The sequence below is a fragment of the Thalassophryne amazonica genome, chromosome 13 (assembly GCF_902500255.1).
Source record: "Thalassophryne amazonica chromosome 13, fThaAma1.1, whole genome shotgun sequence".
Lineage (NCBI taxonomy): Eukaryota > Metazoa > Chordata > Actinopteri > Batrachoidiformes > Batrachoididae > Thalassophryne > Thalassophryne amazonica.
The window spans coordinates 2,329,436-2,351,203 of record NC_047115.1 but is presented as its reverse complement, the minus strand read 5'-3'; the positions used below and the strand labels follow the sequence as shown (position 1 = coordinate 2,351,203).

The 21,768-nt window shown below is 41.7% G+C and overlaps 1 protein-coding gene across 6 annotated transcripts in view; it reads left to right on the top strand.

Moving 5' to 3' along the window:
* ldb3a (LIM domain binding 3a) overlaps positions 1–21,768 on the top strand; it is a 75,437-nt gene that overhangs the window by 21,608 nt on the left and 32,061 nt on the right. For 4 of the 6 annotated variants that reach the window (XM_034184519.1, XM_034184518.1, XM_034184522.1 and 1 more), the window contains 3 exons: positions 11,054–11,123; positions 14,929–14,954; positions 16,465–16,653. In XM_034184519.1, the coding sequence (XP_034040410.1) occupies positions 11,054–11,123; positions 14,929–14,954; positions 16,465–16,653 (285 nt within the window). Of the gene's footprint in view, positions 1–11,053; positions 11,124–12,463; positions 12,670–14,928; positions 14,955–16,464; positions 16,654–21,768 lie in introns of all 6 variants that reach the window. The other 2 variants (XM_034184520.1, XM_034184521.1) reach the window with 2 other exon arrangements.

Below are 21,768 nucleotides of genomic sequence, written 5' to 3'. Positions count from 1 at the left end.
GATGATGGTGCAGATGGTGATGATGATGATGATGCAGATAGTGATTATGGTGATGATGATGGTGGTGATGATGGTGATGATGATGATGATGATGCTGGTGCAGATAGTGATTATGGTGATGATGATGGTGATGGTGACGATGATGGTGCAGATAGTGATTATGGTGATGATGACAATGGTGGTGATGATGATGATGATGATGATGATGATGATGGTGCAAATAGTGATTATGGTGATGATGATGGTGATGATGTCAATGGTGATGATGGTGCAGATAGTGATGATGATGGTGCAGATAGTGATTGTGGTGGTGATGATGACAATGGTGATGATGATGATGGTGATGATGGTGCAGATAGTGATGATGATGGTGCAGATAGTGATGATGGTGATGATGATGGTGATGATGATGATGGTGATGATGATGATGATGGTGCAGATAGTGATGATGGTGATTTTGATGATGGTGATGGTGATGATGATGGTGCAGATAGTGATGATGATGGTACAGATAGTGATGATGATGATGAAGATGATGGTGGTGATGATGGTGATAGTGATAATGATGATGGTGCAGATGGTGATGCTGATGATGATGGTGCAGATGGTGATGGTGATAATGATGATGGTGCAGATTGTAATGATGATTATGGTGATGATGGTGATGGTCCAGATGATGATGATGGTGCAGATGATGCTGATGGTGGTGATGATGATGGCAATGATGATGATGGTGGTGGTGATGATGATGATGATAGTGATGGTGCAGGTGCAGATGATGATGGTGCAGAGGATGATGATGGTGATGATGTTGGTGATAATGATGGTGAAGATGGTGCAGATGATGATGGCGATGATGATGATGGTGATGATGGCGATGATGATGGTGCAGATAGTGATTATGGTGATGATGATGGTGCAGATAGTGATTATGGTGATGATGATGGTGCAGATGATGATGATGATGGTGATGGTGCAGATAGTGATGATGATGATGGTGATGATGAAAATGATGGTGCAGATAGTGATGATGATGCAAATAGTGATTTTGGTGATGATGATGGTGATGATGGTGCAGATAGTGATTATGGTGATGATGATGGTGATGATGATGATGATGATGATGATGATGGTGCAGATAGTGATGATGATGGTGCAGATAGTGATGGTGGTGATGATGATGATGATGGTGATGATGATGATGATGATGATGATGATGATGATGATGATGATGGTGCAGATAGTGATGATGATGGTGCAGATAGTGATGATGGTGATGATGATGATGATGATGTGATTATGATGGTGATGATGATGATGATGATGATGGTGCAGATAGTGATGATGGTGATGATGATGGTGCAGATAGTGATGATGATGGTGCAGATAGTGATGATGATTGTGCAGATGATGATGATGAAGATGATGGTGGTGATGATGGTGATAGTGATAATGATGATGGTGCAGATGGTGATGCTGATGATGATGCTGATGATGATGCTGATGATGATGGTGCAGATGGTGATGGTGATAATGATGATGGTGCAGATGGTGATGATGATTAAGGTGATGATGGTGATGGTCCAGATGATGATGATGATGGTCCAGATGATGATGATGATGGTGCAGATGATGATGATGGCGATGATGAAGATGGTGGTAGTGATGATGATGATGATAGTGATGGTGCAGGTGCAGATGATGATGGTGCAGAGGATGATGATGGTGATGATGTTGGTGATAATGATGGTGCAGAGGATGATGATGGTGATGATGATGATGGTGCAGATGATGATGGCGATGATGATGGTGCAGATAGTGATGATGATGGTACAGATAGTGATGATGATGATGAAGATGATGGTGGTGATGATGGTGATAGTGATAATGATGATGGTGCAGATGGTGATGGTGATGCTCTTTCTTCTAAGTCCCTGTTGGTAAATGATATAATAATTGATCAACGTATTGATTTATTCTGCCTAACAGAAACTTGGTTACAGCAGGATGAATATGTTAGTTTAAATGAGTCAACACCCCCGAGTCACACTAACTGTCAGAATGCTCGTAGCACGGGCCGGGGCGGAGGATTAGCAGCAATCTTCCATTCCAGCTTATTAATTAATCAAAAACCTAGACAGCGCTTTAATTCATTTGAAAGCTTGTCTCTTAGTCTTGTCCATCCAAATTGGAAGTCCCAAAAACCAGTTTTATTTGTTATTATCTATCGTCCACCTGGTCGTTACTGTGAGTTTCTCTGTGAATTTTCAGACCTTTTGTCTGACTTAGTGCTTAGCTCAGATAAGATAATTATAGTGGGCGATTTTAACATCCACACAGATGCTGAGAATGACAGCCTCAACACTGCATTTAATCTATTATTAGACTCTATCGGCTTTGCTCAAAAAGTAAATGAGTCCACCCACCACTTTAATCATATTTTAGATCTTGTTCTGACTTATGGTATGGAAATAGAAGACTTAACAGTATTCCCTGAAAACTCCCTTTTGTCTGATCATTTTTTAATAACATTTACATTTACCCTGATGGACTACCCTGCAGTGGGGAATAAGTTTCATTACACTAGAAGTCTTTCAGAAAGCGCTGTAACTAGGTTTAAGGATATGATTCCTTCTTTATGTTCTCTAATGTCATATACCAACACAGAGCAGAGTAGCTACCTAAACTCTGTAAGGGAGTTAGAGTATCTTGTCAATAGTTTTACATCCTCATTGAAGACAACTTTGGATGCTGTAGCTCCTCTGAAAAAGAGAGCTTTAAATCAGAAGTGTCTGACTCCATGGTATAACTCACAAACTCGTAGCTTAAAGCAGATAACCCGTAAGTTGGAGAGGAAATGGCGTCTCACTAATTTAGATCTTCACTTAGCCTGGAAAAAGAGTTTGTTGCTCTATAAGAAAGCCCTTCGTGAAGCTAGAACATCTTTCTACTCATCACTAATTGAAGAAAATAAGAACAACCCCAGGTTTCTTTTCAGCACTGTAGCCAGGCTGACAAAGAGTCAGAGCTCTATTGAGCTGAGTATTCCATTAACTTTAACTAGTAATGACTTCATGACTTTCTTTGCTAACAAAATTTTGACTATTAGAGAAAAAATTACTCATAACCATCCCAAAGATGTATCGTTATCTTTGGCTGCTTTCAGTGATGCCGGTATTTGGTTAGACTCTTTCTCTCCGATTGTTCTGTCTGAGTTATTTTCATTAGTTACTTCATCCAAACCATCAACATGCTTATTAGACCCCATTCCTGCCAGGCTGCTCAAGGAAGTCCTACCATTATTTAATGCTTCAATCTTAAATATGATCAATCTATCTTTGTTAGTTGGTTATGTACCACAGGCCTTTAAGGTGGCAGTAATTAAACCATTACTTAAAAAGCCATCACTTGACCCAGCTATCTTAGCTAATTATAGGCCAATCTCCAACCTTCCTTTTCTCTCAAAGATTCTTGAGAGGGTAGTTGTAAAACAGCTAACTGATCACCTGCAGAGGAATGGTCTATTTGAAGAGTTTCAGTCAGGTTTTAGAATTCATCATAGTACAGAAACAGCATTAGTGAAGGTTACAAATGATCTTCTTATGGCTTCGGACAGTGGACTTATCTCTGTGCTTGTTCTGTTGGACCTCAGTGCTGCTTTTGATACTGTTGACCATAAAATTTTATTACAGAGATTAGAGCATGTCATAGGTATTAAAGGCATTGCGCTGCGGTGGTTTGAATCATATTTGTCTAATAGATTACAGTTTGTTCATGTAAATGGGGAATCTTCTTCACAGACTAAAGTTAATTATGGAGTTCCACAAGGTTCTGTGCTAGGACCAATTTTATTCACTTTATACATGCTTCCCTTGGGCAGTATTATTAGACGGTATTGCTTAAATTTTCATTGTTACGCAGAAGATACCCAGCTTTATCTATCCATGAAGCCAGAGGATACGCACCAATTAGCTAAATTGCAGGATTGTCTTACAGACATAAAGACATGGATGACCTCTAATTTCGTGCTTTTAAACTCAGATAAAACTGAAGTTATTGTACTTGGCCCCACAAATCTTAGAAGCATGGTGTCTAACCAGATCGTTACTCTGGATGGCATTTCCCTGATCTCTAGTAATACTGTGAGAAATCTTGGAGTTATTTTTGATCAGGATATGTCATTCAAAGCGCATATTAAACAAATATGTAGGACTGCCTTTTTGCATTCTCCCTTCATTGGCTTCCTGTTAATGCTAGAATAGAATTTAAAATTCTTCTTCTTACTTATAAGGTTTTGAATAATCAGGTCCCATCTTATCTTAGGGACCTCATAGTACCATATTACCCCATTAGAGCGCTTCGCTCTCAGACTGCGGGCTTACTTGTAGTTCCTAGGGTTTGTAAGAGTAGAATGGGAGGCAGAGCCTTCAGCTTTCAGGCTCCTCTCCTGTGGAACCAGCTCCCAATTCAGATCAGGGAGACAGATACCCTCTCTACTTTTAAGATTAGGCTTAAAACTTTCCTTTTCGCTAAGGCTTATAGTTAGGGCTGGATCAGGTGACCCTGGACCATCCCTTGGTTATGTTGCTTTAGACGTAGACTGTGTTTCATAATTATTGTATGGCCTTGCCTTGCAATGTGGAGCGCCTTGGGGCAACTGTTTGTTGTGATTTGGCGCTATACAAGAAAAAAGTTGATTGATTGATTGATTGATGATGGTGCAGACAATGATGGTGATTATGATGGTGCAGATAGTGATTATGGTGATGATGATGGTGCGGATGATGATGATGGTGATGGTGCAGATAGTGATGATGATGATGGTGATGATGAAAATGATGGTGCAGATAGTGATGATGGTGATGATCATGGTACAGAAGGTAATCAAATCAAATCAAATCAATTTTATTTATATAGCGCCAAATCACAACAAACAGTTGCCCCAAGGCACTTTATATTGTAAGGCAAAGCCATACAATAATTACGGAAAAACCCCAACAGTCAAAACGACCCCCTGTGAGCAAGCACTTGGCGACAGTGGGAAGGAAAAACTCCCTTTTAACAGGAAGAAACCTCCAGCAGAACCAGGCTCAGGGAGGGGCAGTCTTCTGCTGGGACTGGTTGGGGCTGAGGGAGAGAACCAGGAAAAAGACATGCTGTGGAGGGGAGCAGAGATCGATCACTAATGATTAAATGCAGAGTGGTGCATACAGAGCAAAAAGAGAAAGAAACACTCAGTGCATCATGGGAACCCCCCAGCAGTCTAAGTCTATAGCAGCATAACTAAGGGATGGTTCAGGGTCACCTGATCCAGCCCTAACTATAAGCTTTAGCAAAAAGTAGAGAGGGTGTCTGTCTCCCTGATCTGAATTGGGAGCTGGTTCCACAGGAGAGGAGCCTGAAAGCTGAAGGCTCTGCCTCCCATTCTACTCTTACAAACCCTAGGAACTACAAGTAAGCCTGCAGTCTGAGAGCGAAGCGCTCTATTGGGGTGATATGGTACTATGAGGTCCCTAAGATAAGATGGGACCTGATAATTCAAACCTTATAAGTAAGAAGAAGAATTTTAAATTCTATTCTAGAATTAACAGGAAGCCAATGAAGAAAGGCCAATGTGGGTGAGATATGCTCTCTCCTTCTAGTCCCCGTCAGTACTCTAGCTGCAGCATTTTGAATTAACTGAAGGCTTTTTAGGGAACTTTTAGGACAACCTGATAATAATGAATTACAATAGTCCAGCCTAGAGGAAATAAATGCATGAATTAGTTTTTCAGCATCACTCTGAGACAAGACCTTTCTAATTTTAGAGATATTGCGCAAATGCAAAAATCAGTCTTACATATTTGTTTAATATGCGCATTGAATGACATATCCTGATCAAAAATGACTCCAAGATTTCTCACAGTATTACTAGAGGTCAGGGTAATGCCATCCAGAGTAAGGATCTGGTTAGACACCATGTTTCTAAGATTTGTGGGGCCAAGTACAATAACTTCGGTTTTATCTGAGTTTACAAGGGTTAGGGTTATGTCTGTAAGACAATCCTGCAGTTTAACTAATTGGTGTGTGTCCTCTGGCTTCATGGATAGATAAAGCTGGGTATCATCTGCATAACAATGAAAATTTAAGCAATGCCGTCTAATAATACTGCCTAAGGAAAGCATGTATAAAGTGAATAAAATTGGTCCTAGCACAGAACCTTGTGGAACTCCATAATTAACCTTAGTCTGTGAAGAAGATTCCCCATTTACATGAACAAATTGTAATCTATTAGATAAATATGATTCAAACCACCGCAGCGCAGTGCCTTTAATACCTATGGCATGCTCTAATCTCTGTAATAAAATTTTATGCTCAACAGTATCAAAAGCAGCACTGAGGTCTAACAGGACAAGCACAGAGATGAGTCCACTGTCTGAGGCCATGATGACAATGATGGCGATGATGATGATGGTGCAGATTTTGGTGATGATGATGATGATGATGATGATGTGATAACGATGGTGATGATGATGGTGCAGATGATGATGATGATGATGGTGCAGATGGTGATGATGATGGTGATAATGATGATGATGCAGATGGTGATGATGGTGATGATGTTGATGATGATGGTGCAGATGATGATGATGATGGTGCAGATGGTGATGATGATGGTGATAATGATGATGATGCAGATGGTGATGATGATGGTGCAGATGATGATGATGATGGTGCAGATGGTGATTGTGATAATGATGATGATGCAGATGGTGATGATGGTGATGATGTTGATGATGATGGTGCAGATGGTGATTGTGATAATGATGATGGTGCAGATGGTAATGATGATTATGGTGATGATGATGGTGCAGATGATGATGATGGTAATGGTGATGATGATGATGATGATGGCAATGATGATGGTCGTGATGATAATGGTGGCGATCATAGTGTTGATGATGACAATGATGATGGTGATGTTGATGGTGCAGAGGAGGATGATGGTGATGATGATGAGGATGACAAAGATGGTGATGATGATGGTGCAGATAGTGATGATTGTTGTGTGGGCCGCCAGAAGAGGAGGTACTGCTGGCCCACCACCAGAGGGCGCCCTGCCTGAAGTGCGGGCTTCAGGCACGAGAGGGCGCTGCCGCCACGGACACAACCGGGGGTGACAGCTGTCACTCATTATCTCTTGACAGCTGTCACCCATCTACACTACATCATCTCACTCCATAAAGACCGGACGTCATCTCCACCTCGTTGCCGAGATATCATCTACCTGTGAAGGTAACTTTCTCTGCCTGCATATTGTAATAAGTGATTTCAAGAGCTACTTTGTTGCAGCTGTCTACCCAGAGGACCGGCGTGGGCCGCGACTGTTTCGTTCTACTTCCCACCAGATAAGTGGTTACTCAGACGCTGCGCGAGTGTGTGATTAGAGGTGGAGGTGCCTTTCCACCGTCTGACTGTTTTTGTTACTGGGTGTGCACACACCCACATCTCATTGTTTGTGCTCCTCGCCAGCAGTGTTATGTGTCGGACGCAGCTCGGAGAACCGACCAGCGTTTGAAGGACCCAGTATGAAATAAGCAGAGCACGGTACAAAGGATAACTGAATTTAATACATAACAGTGATAATAACAAAAAGGTGCGGTCTGGCGTGGTGCGCTCCCAGCAGCGCTAACGGTCCGGAGCCAGAAGCTGTTTCGGACCCAAGGACCCCGCCGACACCCCCCAGGTGGCCGCAACAACCGAGTCTGTGAAAGAAGGAACCATTATGTGAGTCCACACTCTACACACAGAACACTTAAAGGTGTACAAACAGCAAACACTTCCTGGCTTGATTACTGATCAGCTTCCCAACCTGCAGGCATGGAACATCCAGTTCACAAACTCCACTGCAGTGGAAGCTGATACATGACTAACAAACAGCTCAATACAATAAGGTGTGAGGGACACCACATTTACTGACTGTATAACTGTTAGTCACAAAATCTAACGTACCTCAGGAAGTGTGCTGACGAGCGTGAGACCTCACCCCCTCCTCTTTCACAGACTGTGCATCAAACCTGGACGTTCTCAGCATCCGCTGCTGATGAGATGGCTCCCAAGACGACGATCTCACCCGTCTGGTCACAAGGTCGAGTCTCTGGCAAATACACACTGTGCACTCCAGTCTTAAATGCCAACATGTTCCAATCCATCCAGATGCACCACAGCTGTGAGTCCTGACGAGTCGCAGGTGATCAGGGTGAGGTCCTGACAGCCTCAGCAACACAGCCACTCAGTCCCAAATGCACGCCACCTGGGAGGAAAACCAAAAAACAGAAACAAACCGGCAGCCAGGCCCCCCCAGCCATATAACAAGCAGTACCAGATCCAGCAGTTGGGGACGGTGATCACCTGGGAATTCGGAACTTGGCGGCTCCAGTATTCACCAGGTTCGGTGGCGGTGGAAATCGTGTGGTTCCGGCTCTTCTCAGGACAGACGTCTTCTATCCTCGAGCCTGCCCACGCGTCACCTTTGTGGATTGACTATAATCAGATTCTGAGACTGTCTGTATAGTCGTTGTGCACATTCACAACATTAAATTGTTACCTTTTGGCTCATCTATTGACTGTTCATTTGCGCCCCCTGTTGTGGGTCCGTGTCACTACACTTTCCCCAACAGTGATTTGATGATGATGGTGCAGATGGTGATGATGATGGTGATAATGATGATGGTGCAGATGGTGATAATGATGATGGTGCAGGTGGTAATGATGATGATTATGGTGATGATGGTGATGGTCCAGATGATGATGGTAATGGTGATGATGGTGGTGATGATGATGGCAATGATGATGATGGCAATGATGATGGTTGTGTCGATGATGATGATGATAGTGATGGTGCAGTTGCAGATGATGATGGTGATGATTACGGTGCAGAGGATGATGATGGTGATAATGATGGTGATGATGATGGTGCAGATGATGGTGATGATGATGATGATGGTGATAATGATGGTGATGATGCAGATGATGGTGATGATGATGATGATGGTGATAATGATGATGGTGCAGATGGTGATGATGGTGCAGATAGTGATTATGGTGATGATGATGGTGCAGATGATGATGATGTTGCAGATGGTAATAATGATGATTATGGTGATGATGGTGATGGTGACGATGGTGATAGTCCAGATGATGATGATGGTGCAGATAGTGATTATGGTGATGATGATGGTGCAGATGATGATGATGGTGCAGATGATGGTGATGATAGTGCAGATAGTGATCATTGTCATGATGATGGTGCAGATGATGATGATGATGGTGATGATGATGATGGTGCAGATGATGATGATGGTGAAGATAGTGATGATGGTGGTGATGATGATGTTGCAGATAATGATGGTGCAGATGATAATGGTGATGATGATGGTGATAATGATGATGATGGTGAAGATAGTGATGATGGTGGTGATGATGATGTTGCAGATAATGATGGTGCAGATGATAATGGTGATGATGATGGTGATGATGGTGATAATGATGATGGTGCAGATGGTGATGATGGTGCAGATAGTGATTATGGTGATGATGATGGTGCAGATGATGATGATGTTGCAGATGGTAATAATGATGATTATGGTGATGATGGTGATGGTGACGATGGTGATAGTCCAGATGATGATGATGGTGCAGATAGTGATTATGGTGATGATGATGGTGCAGATGATGATGATGGTGCAGATGATGGTGATGATAGTGCAGATAGTGATCATTGTCATGATGATGGTGCAGATGATGATGATGATGGTGATGATGATGATGGTGCAGATGATGATGATGGTGAAGATAGTGATGATGGTGGTGATGATGATGTTGCAGATAATGATGGTGCAGATGATAATGGTGATGATGATGGTGATAATGATGATGATGATGAAGATGTGCAGATGACGTGACACCTGTCCAGTACGTCAGAGGACTTTAGTTCTCCTCGTGGTGCTAAAAGTTGCATGTTCCTCTTTCACTCCTCACAAAGAGCACAAACCAGATCCTCATCAGTTTCGGAAGAACACCCGGAATGTCAGATTCTCATTTTTCTTTCCAATCTATCACAATTTAATGTCACAGTTTGCCAACCCCTCACAAAGTTGTCTCACATTTTGCATGCTTTTCTGACTCATGGAAACTAAGTTGAGATGGATTAGAGAAGGGTTAGAGACAGGTTTGAGATGAGTTCGAGATGAGTTTGAGACAGGATTGAGATGGTTTGAGAGAGGTTCGAGATGGGTTCAAGATGGGTTTGAGATGGGTTTGAGACACCCTCAACAACTGTGAATGGGTTTTTTGAGCATCTTCAAAATTCCAGCAACACAACAGCGAGGCCCCGTGACTCACGTGAGGAAACTGAGACACCCACTCCCCCGCAAATGTTTGAGAGATGAGATGAGATTTATTGTCATTGTCATTACACGAGTGCAACAACAACAAAATTACGTTTACACTCCAATTACCTCAGACAAAATACAACAATTCATCAATAATTATTACTAGGTTAATGTAATAATGGCACACATCAGAATTAAAGACACCACATATACATCTGACATTGTTTATGTGCACTAAACTTGAAGCAGTCCATCATCCGAATTGAGGCAAAGTGGGTGAAGGCTGCAGCAGGAGGGCATTTTGGAAACTCTCTCATCAATGGCATTCACAATTTGTCGTCACCACTTGCAGCCCGGTGAGGTCATACCCTTACCGCCTGATTTAACAACCTGAAATCCAGAATCACTGAATGAAAGTCAAGCCAAGATTTTAGGGAAACTCTCACCAGACCAAGATGACCCGTATCCCAAGTACCAGCTCCACCCCCACAGGCACTTGTTCTGCCCCCGCACAGAGCCCAGGTCAAACAGGTCTAAGAACCCTGTTGTCCCCTTGTCCATCACAGGAGGAGATTTTATTCTTCTATGACATCACAGAGTCATTTTTACAGATTCAGTTCAGGAAGCAGAAGTCAAACTAAACGCTCCTTCAGTGCTCATGGTTTGTTGTTCCTCTGCAGGTCGAAGCGTCCCGTTCCCATGGTAACCCCGAGAATGGATGCCGCCATTCCCTTGATCCCTCACCAGCAGGTAAGTGAACCCAGCTGCTGCTGAAAGCTGCACTCAAACTAACTACTGTGGCCACAATGATCCAGGTTTATCAAAGGAAATGTTCTAAAACACGTTTTCTTCACAAAGGAATCAAATCCGATCAAATACACTGCAGTTGTCGCCATTGTTACGTTTAATCCGTCAACTCAAATCAGTACAAATAAATAACCTCCAGTGTTTTCTGTCACACCACCAAAGAAGAGCCAAAACGTAACGCAGCGTTAGAACGGCACTCAGAGCCAATACTGCTGCCAAAGACCACAAAGACCTTTAAAGGTCCTGGCTCCGCCCCTTTGGGTTTCTGCAACAAATGGGTTTATGGAACATATTCAAGATAAGACTGTTTTTAATTTGTGTGAAGGTCAAAAACAATGTGTTACTGCCTCCTAGTGGTGGCAGGGGGAGACACAGAGCAAAAAGACAACAGGGTCCTTCAGAAAAAAGACAGACCACCGGCTGAAAAAACAAAAAGCTGTTTGTCCCCAAAATATCACACAATTTTATGGAAATAAATCACAGCCGATGTTCAGCAGAATTTTTAACACTTAATTTCAAGAATAATCTAAATTATGAGTAAATGAGATGGGCAGAAATATCTTGGAATACTTTCGGATAAACTACAGAATATAAGAAATTATTTAAATGCTTAAAATATAATTAAAAGGTTAATAAAGATTATATCTGGTATGTTTTATTTCCATGTGGCTATTTCATATCACTCTAGCATCAGAAGTAATGAATAAATGGGAGTAATAATTTAACTTCATATTTCATTGCATAAAACGAATCCTGACAGTATAAATTAAAACGCTCATTAAGGCTCTTCAAGGCTCCTTAAGGCTTGTTAACGCGCCTTAACAGTCGTTAGAGCTCCTTAAGTCTCATTAAGGTTTGTTAACGCTCATCAAGGCTCATTAATGCTCATTAAGGCTTGTTAAGGCTCGGTAAAGCCCATAATGCACAGCAGCACTGTAGCACTTCAATAAATTATTATTATTATTATATTAATTAATGGATCCCTTTATGTGGGGTCACCACAGAATGTTACAGAATTTGTTCCAAACCCAGTCCACATTTTTTTAGTTTAGTTTTTTAAGTTTAATTTAAAAAAATCTTTTAATCGTGTAAGAAATTTATCATTCAACATTGAAATATAAATCCTATCCATGACAGACTGAAACTATTCACAAGACTTTACAAGACTTTGAGTCAACAGGCACTTACATTTAAATTTGTCTGTCAGATATTTTGATCAGATATTCATAGTTGTTACCCAGCATTCTTTGCTCCCTCCCTGTTTTCCCCCCTCCACCCTTAAGCCAGACTCAGTCCATGTCAATGGTGGCCTGTTGGCCTGCAGTACTCCCTCCAGGCCAGTAGAGGCAGACTCGGGTTCGCCCAGGAGCAGCTCAGCGGCGGTGGCGACAAGGCCTGCTCAAAGGAAGCAGTATAACTCGCCCATCGGCTTGTACTCGGGCCACGTGCTGAGGGAGATGGCGATGAGTCAGACAGGCCGGACTGCGTGGTATGTAGAGGTCCAACGAGGTCAAGAGCGCCGCTTCTGCAAAAACGATTCGCACACAAAGAAAAGGAGTGACCAAATATAACAAAAACCAAACTCATTCTATCGACTGAAAACTGGACTCAGATCAGTTTGAGTTTCATGGTCATGTGACGAGATGATGAAAACATAATCAGACCTTAATATGGCATTGACCTTTGACCCTGAACACAAGGAGAAAAGAAGGTGCACAAGAACATTCAGTGTGTTTACAATTACAATTAAAACTGTTATTCATTTTGATGAATCCATCTAAAATGTAAACATTCTTATAGTTCACCTTCAATCCTGATGACAGAGCTTTGATCCTAATGACAGAGCTTTGATCCTGATCACAGAGCTGCGATCCAGATCACAGAGCTTTGATCCTGACCACAGAGCTATGATCCTGATCGATCACGTAGCTTTAATCCTGATCACAGAGCTTTGATCTTGATCACAGATGTATGATCCTGATCCTGATAGTTCACGTTTGATCCTGCTTTGATCTTGGTTGCTGATCTTTGATCCTAATAGCTCCTGATCTTGATTACTCTGTATCCGCATTTGAAATGAATCCTGCCCGAATAGGGTGACAGATTAAAAACATTTACTAACTTTGTGGAGAAAATTACTTTGAGTGAATTTTGAAAGTTTAATTCAACATTCAATGATGCTTTCCTCAACTTTGAATCATTAAATCTCTAAGACGGTGGACGTTTTTTAATCAGACGGAATTGGACACCTTATTTTTGTCTTAAAGATGTTGTTTGTGTAAAATCCTGCCATTGGCGGTTGTTGTGGGTCAGAGGTCACCTACGTTTGTTTGTTGTGTTTCAGTCATTGTGGTTTGTTGACTGAATTCTCAAATCTGCATTTGCTGGTTCAATTTTTTGCCCAGAGTTTAAGAACAATGTGGTGAGGGGTTCAAAAATCATCACCTAGAGTTTTTATTTTGTGTTTCCAATAAAGTAGGTTTCCAAAGTAAATGATGACGAGGCGTTCAGGGGCTTCCTGGTCTGTGTGTGTCTGTGTGTGGTCAAAGTGTTGAACTTGTAGAGACGTTCACTGATCTCAGCATGGACATTCATGTATCTGGGTCCTCGGCCTTTCAGATCCAGATATGATCTTATGGAGTCATGAGGTAGTGACCGGACTCAGCTCAGTATTTTGATCCGCCTTCATTCCACAGCACACTTTGTTCTTCTGAACCATGTCATGTAGAACTCTGTGGTCTGAGGTCCAGCTGGGATCAGCCTTATCTGACGGCTAATTACGAGGCATCCTGATCAAAAACTGATGAGACAAAGTGTCCCGGGTTCAGGGCAACGATCTGACAGATGATCTGCAACAAGCCGTTGCAATGAAATGTCAGCAAACTCAAAGCAGTGTTTCCAGTGAGAGGATCTGACGGTGGTGTGGAGGACATCTGATGGACCTGTGACTTAGTTCTGTCCATTAAAACTGAGACGTGATGCTGTGGAGTTAAATCAGCAGCATTAATTTAATGTCGGAGAGGGTTTAGTTTCACTGTGAAGTCCCGGAGGGAGCGCTGAGGTTTTCAGTGGTGATATTAGAGTCTGTTCCTGCAGCAGTGAGGAGGCGTCCCTCAGGGCCACAGCACATCCAAAGTCAGGACCACAGCACGTCCAATGTCCACGCTCACACAATCCCGTAACCAGATCCAAATGCACACTTCCACTTCAGCTGCTGAGGTATTCTGGTGTCACATCCAGGACGCGCACACACACTCTCAACATGCCTACCGTGTTTCCCTGGTGGCGGGTTCGTGGTGTGGTTCGGTTACTGTGTCGCTGTAGAGGCCAGACACCTGTCACTTGCTCTGTGGCTGAAGGTCAGGGAAGCTTCTGGACACACATCCACAAACACAGCAGTTAATCATAGATTTAAGTCCCGTCTCCAGCGTAGATACAAGAGTGACAGATCTCAGGTTCCAGACCAGCCGAAGTCCAGATCCTCGTTAGAAACCCTCCGGGAGACGACGTTCCTTTAACTGCTGTGTAACGTTACCTGCTGTTTTGGTCTTTGGACTCTAAAATAGTATCAATGCTGTCAAGGTTCTTTTTGTGAGAATTCCTCCATTAGCAGGTCGGAGTCCTGTTGGTGTGTTAACAGGTTCTTCCTGTTCCAGTTGACCTTTAACCTTTCCATCGAGCGGCACATGGTCAGTGTGGTTTGTGATGATGTTCTTCTCTTTCTGTATCTCTTCATTGTTTCTCGAACCAGATCATCGGCCCGACTCCGCCAAAGTCAGTACCCCCCAGATCTTTCTTTGTTTGTTTGTTAGAGTGAGTCTGCAGTGTTTTTAACTGTCGCTGTGCTGCAGTCATGAACTAAAACATCACTCATTAAAGCTCAAAGCAGCATCAGCATTCAGAAACAATCGATTACACGTCAATAATCTGTCAATAATTTAATCCATAAATGCAGTAAAGTTTAAAAAACACATTAATTTTCTCAGAATGCCCAAAATCTGCAGATATCAAACAGATTTTTTTTTTAATTTTGTTTTACTACTTTAATTCAAATTTAAACTATTTTTGAATCCATCTAAGTCTGAATAAAAGCAGTTTAGACTTTGTTTCTGCTTTTGAAGTCACTGAGTGATTTGTTTAAACAGGTTTGTAACATGTTTGAGGTTTAAAAGCAGTTTAAAGACATTTTTGAAAAAATACAAGTGACTCACAATTGAGAAAAAAGTTTTTTCATGCTTTCATTCATAATTAATTATAATAATTTATTATAGATAATTTCTTCTATACATTTATTTATTTTAAGAATTTATACATTTTATTTTATTTTTTAGATATTTCTGATTCATTTTATTAGAAAGTTCTGCTCTATTTGCATATCTGCTAATTTATTTAAAATTTGTATTTATTTGTTTTTATTTATTGTTAAACAAAGAGCAGTTGTTGTGAAAATTAGTTTTTGAGTCATTCTGCTGATAAACATGTTTTAGAACGTATTATTAATTCGTGAAGTTGTTTTGTTTGTGTTGTTTGTTTATTGTTTATCGTTGTGATGCGGCGTTCTGTGTGTTTGGTGGATTTCTGGTTCTGCAACTTGTGACCTGTTGCCATGGAAACACGCGCTTCATTACGTGTGGCGTTTGCCGTGTTTGTAACGTGTTGTTTGGTTTCTGGTGAGTGTTTTTCCTTTTTGTTTTCTTTCTTTTTTAAGTCTAGATTCTGAACTCAGATGTTCAGTTTGTGGACTGGAAAGTTTAGACGGTCAGAAAAATAAGTACATAAAAGTCATTTTACTGCATCTGTCTGAACCTAATGACTGATTTGATGTCACGTAGTAAGCCACGCCCACCTGAAGAAGATCAGGCGGATCACTGTGACATCACTGTTTCTTTCATTCAAACTGGTGAGGGGGCGTGGCTTCTCCAGCTTCTTTTCATTTAAAGCAGCAGATGTAGAAATAATTTATTAGACTCCTGAAAATGCTTTTATTTATATATTTGTTTGTTTGTTTTTAAATTAGGATCAGTCACAGTTGGAGGATTTTTTGCGACAAAGTTTAAAAGCTGTTTAGAAAAACTCAAACCTGATGAACAGTGGCACGTTGGTTAGTTAGTTAGTTTGTCTGTTTGTTTGTTTGTTTGTTTGTTTGCAGTGAGCATGATGCTGCATGCCCCTCCCTCACTCCCTCCTTCTCATCTGTCCGTCTTCATGCACGCTGTCCCTCCATCCATCCCCTTCACTCCTCTATTTCTTGCTGTCTCCTCCGTGTCCCTTGTTCCGCCGGCAGTGCTGGCTTCCACCCCGGCACCCTCAAAGACTCTGCCCACTCCACCCATAAGCCCATTGAGGTGAAGGGTCTGGGTGGGAAGGCCAACATCATCCACGCCCAGTACAACACGCCCATCGGCATGTACTCACAGGATGCCATCATGGACATCATCGCCGGACAGACGCAGGCTGAGGGCCACGACGCTGGGTAAGACTTCTTCTCTTCTTCTCCTTCTTTCTCTCCTTTTCTTCATTTTCTTCTTCTCCTTTGTTCTTTTTCTCCTCTTTTTCCATCATCCACACCTGCTGCTTTTCCTTCACACTGATGAATGTTACAGCATTTCTACACAAACCCTCCTCCTTCACCTCCTCCTACAGTCTGGATCAGCTTAGTTTAGTTCTGGCTTTGTTAGTACTCCTCTATGAAGTAATACTTCACCCCCCGGAGTGGGATTAAAGTATTATTTTCAGTGTGTGTGTGTGTGTGTGTGTGTGTGTGTGTGTGTGTGTGTGTGTGTGTGTGTGTGTGTGTGTGTGTGTGTGTGTGCGTGTTCGTGACCTGGTCATCAGCCCAGTTGATATTACGTGTGATTGTGTATCACCAAAATACAATAATGATTTTTATTCAAGAGTCTTTATCAGAATTTTCTCCTATTTATGATAAACCTTTAGTTTGTGGACATTTTAACATTCATGTGTGTTGTTTGTGGCTGATTTCAAAAGAATTTTCCCTCTTTTGATTTAGTTCAGACGCTCGATGGTCCTTTGCACCATCACGGGCAGACTGTGGATCTCATTATCACAGAGGTATCTGAAGTCACCTTCTCTGAACACTTCTCCATCATTTTTGAAGTTGAAGCTCCGTTAATGTCCTGTAAACCTCGTGACGAGTGTCACCGACGCCACAGTCTCACCTCTTCCACAGCTGGAGACCCTCAGAATCTGGACATTGATCGTGTGGAGTCTCCTTTGAACCCTGGGAGCGTTCTGTCGTTCTTCTCCACCACTTGCTCTCAGATTCTGGGCTCAATAGCTCCTTTTGGATGAAAATCAGCCAAACCAGGATCTAATCCCTGGTTTGATGATGCTGTCTGTGTCCTCAGGCAGCAGACAAGCTGAAAGACACTGGAAGAAGTACAAACTAAATGTCTTCTGGGAATTACTGAGAGACTGCCTCACTGAACGTCAGCGGGCAATGAGGGAGGCAGAACGTCAGTATGTGTCTGATGTGATCCGCAGCAAAGCTTTGGCAAAGCTTCTGGGGAAAACCTGGTCTTGTTAGGAGAGACGGCATCCATCCCACTTTGGATGGAGCAGCTCTCATTTCTAGAAATCTGGCCAATTTTCTTAAATCCTCCAAACCGTGACTATCCAGGGTTGGGACCAGGAAGCAGAGTTGTAGTCTTACACACCTCTCTGCAGCTTCTCTCCCCCTGCCATCCCCTCATTACCCCATCCCCGTAGAGACGGTGCCTGCTCCCAGACTACCAATAACCAGCAAAAATCTATTTAAGCATAAAAATTCAAAAAGAAAAAATAATATAGCACCTTCAACTGCACCACAGACTAAAACAGTTAAATGTGGTCTATTAAATATTAGGTCTCTCTCTTCTAAGTCCCTGTTGGTAAATGATATAATAATTGATCAACATATTGATTTATTCTGCCTAACAGAAACTTGGTTACAGCAGGATGAATATGTTAGTTTAAATGAGTCAACACCCCCGAGTCACACTAACTGTCAGAATGCTCGTAGCACGGGCCGAGGCGGAGGATTAGCAGCAATCTTCCATTTCAGCTTATTAATTAATCAAAAACCCAGACAGAGCTTTAATTCATTTGAAAGCTTGACTCTTAGTCTTGTCCATCCAAATTGGAAGTCCCAAAAACCAGTTTTATTTGTTATTATATATCGTCCACCTGGTCGGTACTGTGAGTTTCTCTGTGAATTTTCAGACCTTTTGTCTGACTTAGTGCTTAGCTCAGATAAGGTAATTATAGTGGGCGATTTTAACATCCACACAGATGCTGAGAATGACAGCCTCAACACTGCATTTAATCTATTATTAGACTCTATTGGCTTTGCTCAAAAAGTAAATGAGTCCACCCACCACTTTAATCATATCTTAGATCTTGTTCTGACTTATGGTATGGAAATTGAAGACTTAACAGTATTCCCTGAAAACTCCCTTCTGTCTGATCATTTCTTAATAACATTTACATTTACTCTGATGGACTACCCAGCAGTGGGGAATAAGTTTCATTACACTAGAAGTCTTTCAGAAAGCGCTGTAACTAGGTTTAAGGATATGATTCCTTCTTTATGTTCTCTAATGCCATATACCAACACAGTGCAGAGTAGCTACCTAAACTCTGTAAGTGAGATAGAGTATCTCGTCAATAGTTTTACATCCTCATTGAAGACAACTTTGGATGCTGTAGCTCCTCTAAAAAAGAGAGCTTTAAATCAGAAGTGCCTGACTCCGTGGTATAACTCACAAACTCGTAGCTTAAAGCAGATAACCCGTAAGTTGGAGAGGAAATGGCGTCTTACTAATTTAGAAGATCTTCACTTAGCCTGGAAAAAGAGTCTGTTGCTCTATAAAAAAGCCCTCCGTAAAGCTAGGACATCTTTCTACTCATCACTAATTGAAGAAAATAAGAACAACCCCAGGTTTCTTTTCAGCACTGTAGCCAGGCTGACAAAGAGTCAGAGCTCTATTGAGCTGAGTATTCCATTAACTTTAACTAGTAATGACTTCATGACTTTCTTTGCTAACAAAATTTTGACTATTAGAGAAAAAATTACTCATAACCATCCCAAAGATGTATCGTTATCTTTGGCTGCTTTCAGTGATGCCGGTATTTGGTTAGACTGTTTCTCTCCGATTGTTCCTTCTGAGTTATTTTCATTAGTTACTTCATCCAAACCATCAACATGTTTATTAGACCCCATTCCTGCCAGGCTGCTCAAGGAAGCCCTACCATTATTTAATGCTTCGATCTTAAATATGATCAATCTATCTTTGTTAGTTGGCTATGTACCACAGGCTTTTAAGGTGGCAGTAATTAAACCATTACTTAAAAAGCCATCACTTGACCCAGCTATCTTAGCTAATTATAGGCCAATCTCCAACCTTCCTTTTCTCTCAAAAATTCTTGAAAGGGTAGTTGTAAAACAGCTAACTGATCATCTGCAGAGGAATGGTCTATTTGAAGAGTTTCAGTCAGGTTTTAGAATTCATCATAGTACAGAAACAGCATTAGTGAAGGTTACAAATGATCTTCTTATGGCCTCGGACAGTGGACTCATCTCTGTGCTTGTTCTGTTAGACCTCAGTGCTGCTTTTGATACTGTTGACCATAAAATTTTATTACAGAGATTAGAGCATGCCATAGGTATTAAAGGCACTGCGCTGCGGTGGTTTGAATCATATTTGTCTAATAGATTACAATTTGTTCATGTAAATGGGGAATCTTCTTCACAGACTAAAGTTAATTATGGAGTTCCACAAGGTTCTGTGCTAGGACCAATTTTATTCACTTTATACATGCTTCCCTTAGGCAGTATTATTAGACGGTATTGCTTAAATTTTCATTGTTACGCAGATGATACCCAGCTTTATCTATCCATGAAGCCAGAGGACACACACCAATTAGCTAAACTGCAGGATTGTCTTACAGACATAAAGACATGGATGACCTCTAATTTCCTGCTTTTAAACTCAGATAAAACTGAAGTTATTGTACTTGGCCCCACAAATCTTAGAAACATGGTGTCTAACCAGATCCTTACTCTGGATGGCATTACCCTGACCTCTAGTAATACTGTGAGAAATCTTGGAGTCATTTTTGATCAGGATATGTCATTCAAAGCGCATATTAAACAAATATGTAGGACTGCTTTTTTGCATTTACGCAATATCTCTAAAATCAGAAAGGTCTTGTCTCAGAGTGATGCTGAAAAACTAATTCATGCATTTATTTCCTCTAGGCTGGACTATTGTAATTCATTATTATCAGGTTGTCCTAAAAGTTCCCTAAAAAGCCTTCAGTTAATTCAAAATGCTGCAGCTAGAGTACTGACGGGGACTAGAAGGAGAGAGCATATCTCACCCATATTGGCCTCTCTTCATTGGCTTCCTGTTAATTCTAGAATAGAATTTAAAATTCTTCTTCTTACTTATAAGGTTTTGAATAATCAGGTCCCATCTTATCTTAGGGACCTCGTAGTACCATATCACCCCAATAGAGCGCTTCGCTCTCAGACTGCAGGCTTACTTGTAGTTCCTAGGGTTTGTAAGAGTAGAATGGGAGGCAGAGCCTTCAGCTTTCAGGCTCCTCTCCTGTGGAACCAGCTCCCAATTCAGATCAGGGAGACAGACACCCTCTCTACTTTTAAGATTAGGCTTAAAACTTTCCTTTTTGCTAAAGCTTATAGTTAGGGCTGGATCAGGTGACCCTGAACCATCCCTTAGTTATGCTGCTATAGACTTAGACTGCTGGGGGGTTCCCATGATGCACTGTTTCTTTCTCTTTTTGCTCTGTATGCACCACTCTGCATTTAATCATTAGTGATTGATCTCTGCTCCCCTCCACAGCATGTCTTTTTCCTGGTTATCTCCCTCAGCCCCAACCAGTCCCAGCAGAAGACTGCCCCTCCCTGAGCCTGGTTCTGCTGGAGGTTTCTTCCTGTTAAAAGGGAGTTTTTCCTTCCCACTGTAGCCAAGTGCTTGCTCACAGGGGGTCGTTTTGACCGTTGGGGTTTTACATAATTATTGTATGGCCTTGCCTTACAATATAAAGTGCCTTGGGGCAACTGTTTGTTGTGATTTGGTGCTATATAAAAAAATTGATTGATTGATTGATTGATTAATCATGATGGACAGGTGTGGGGTTGTGGTTTTGGTAGCAGCTGATTGATTGATTGATTGATCGCCCCAGAACTCTTTTTAACACTATTAAGTGAGTTGTTAACCTGCACACGTGTTCTGGCTGATGCCTCAGTCAGTACTTGTGAGGATGTTCTTCATTTCTTCACTGAAAAAGTTGACAGAATAAGAAAACTTGCCAGCGACAGTCTCAGTGCTGACCAGCTGTTGTTCCACGTCCTCCTGCTGTGTTTGAGGAATTTGAACCTGTTTCTTTTTCTTCCCTGTCTAAAGTGGTGCAGAAACTGTCCTTTTGATATTGTCCCGACTAAGTTCTTACTGGAGGTTTTTAATGTTCTGGGGCCGTTTTTAGTGTGTTTTATTCATTCTTGCCTCACCACTGGATCTGGCCCGGTTGCTTTTAAACAAGCTCTGGTTCGTCCACTACTTTT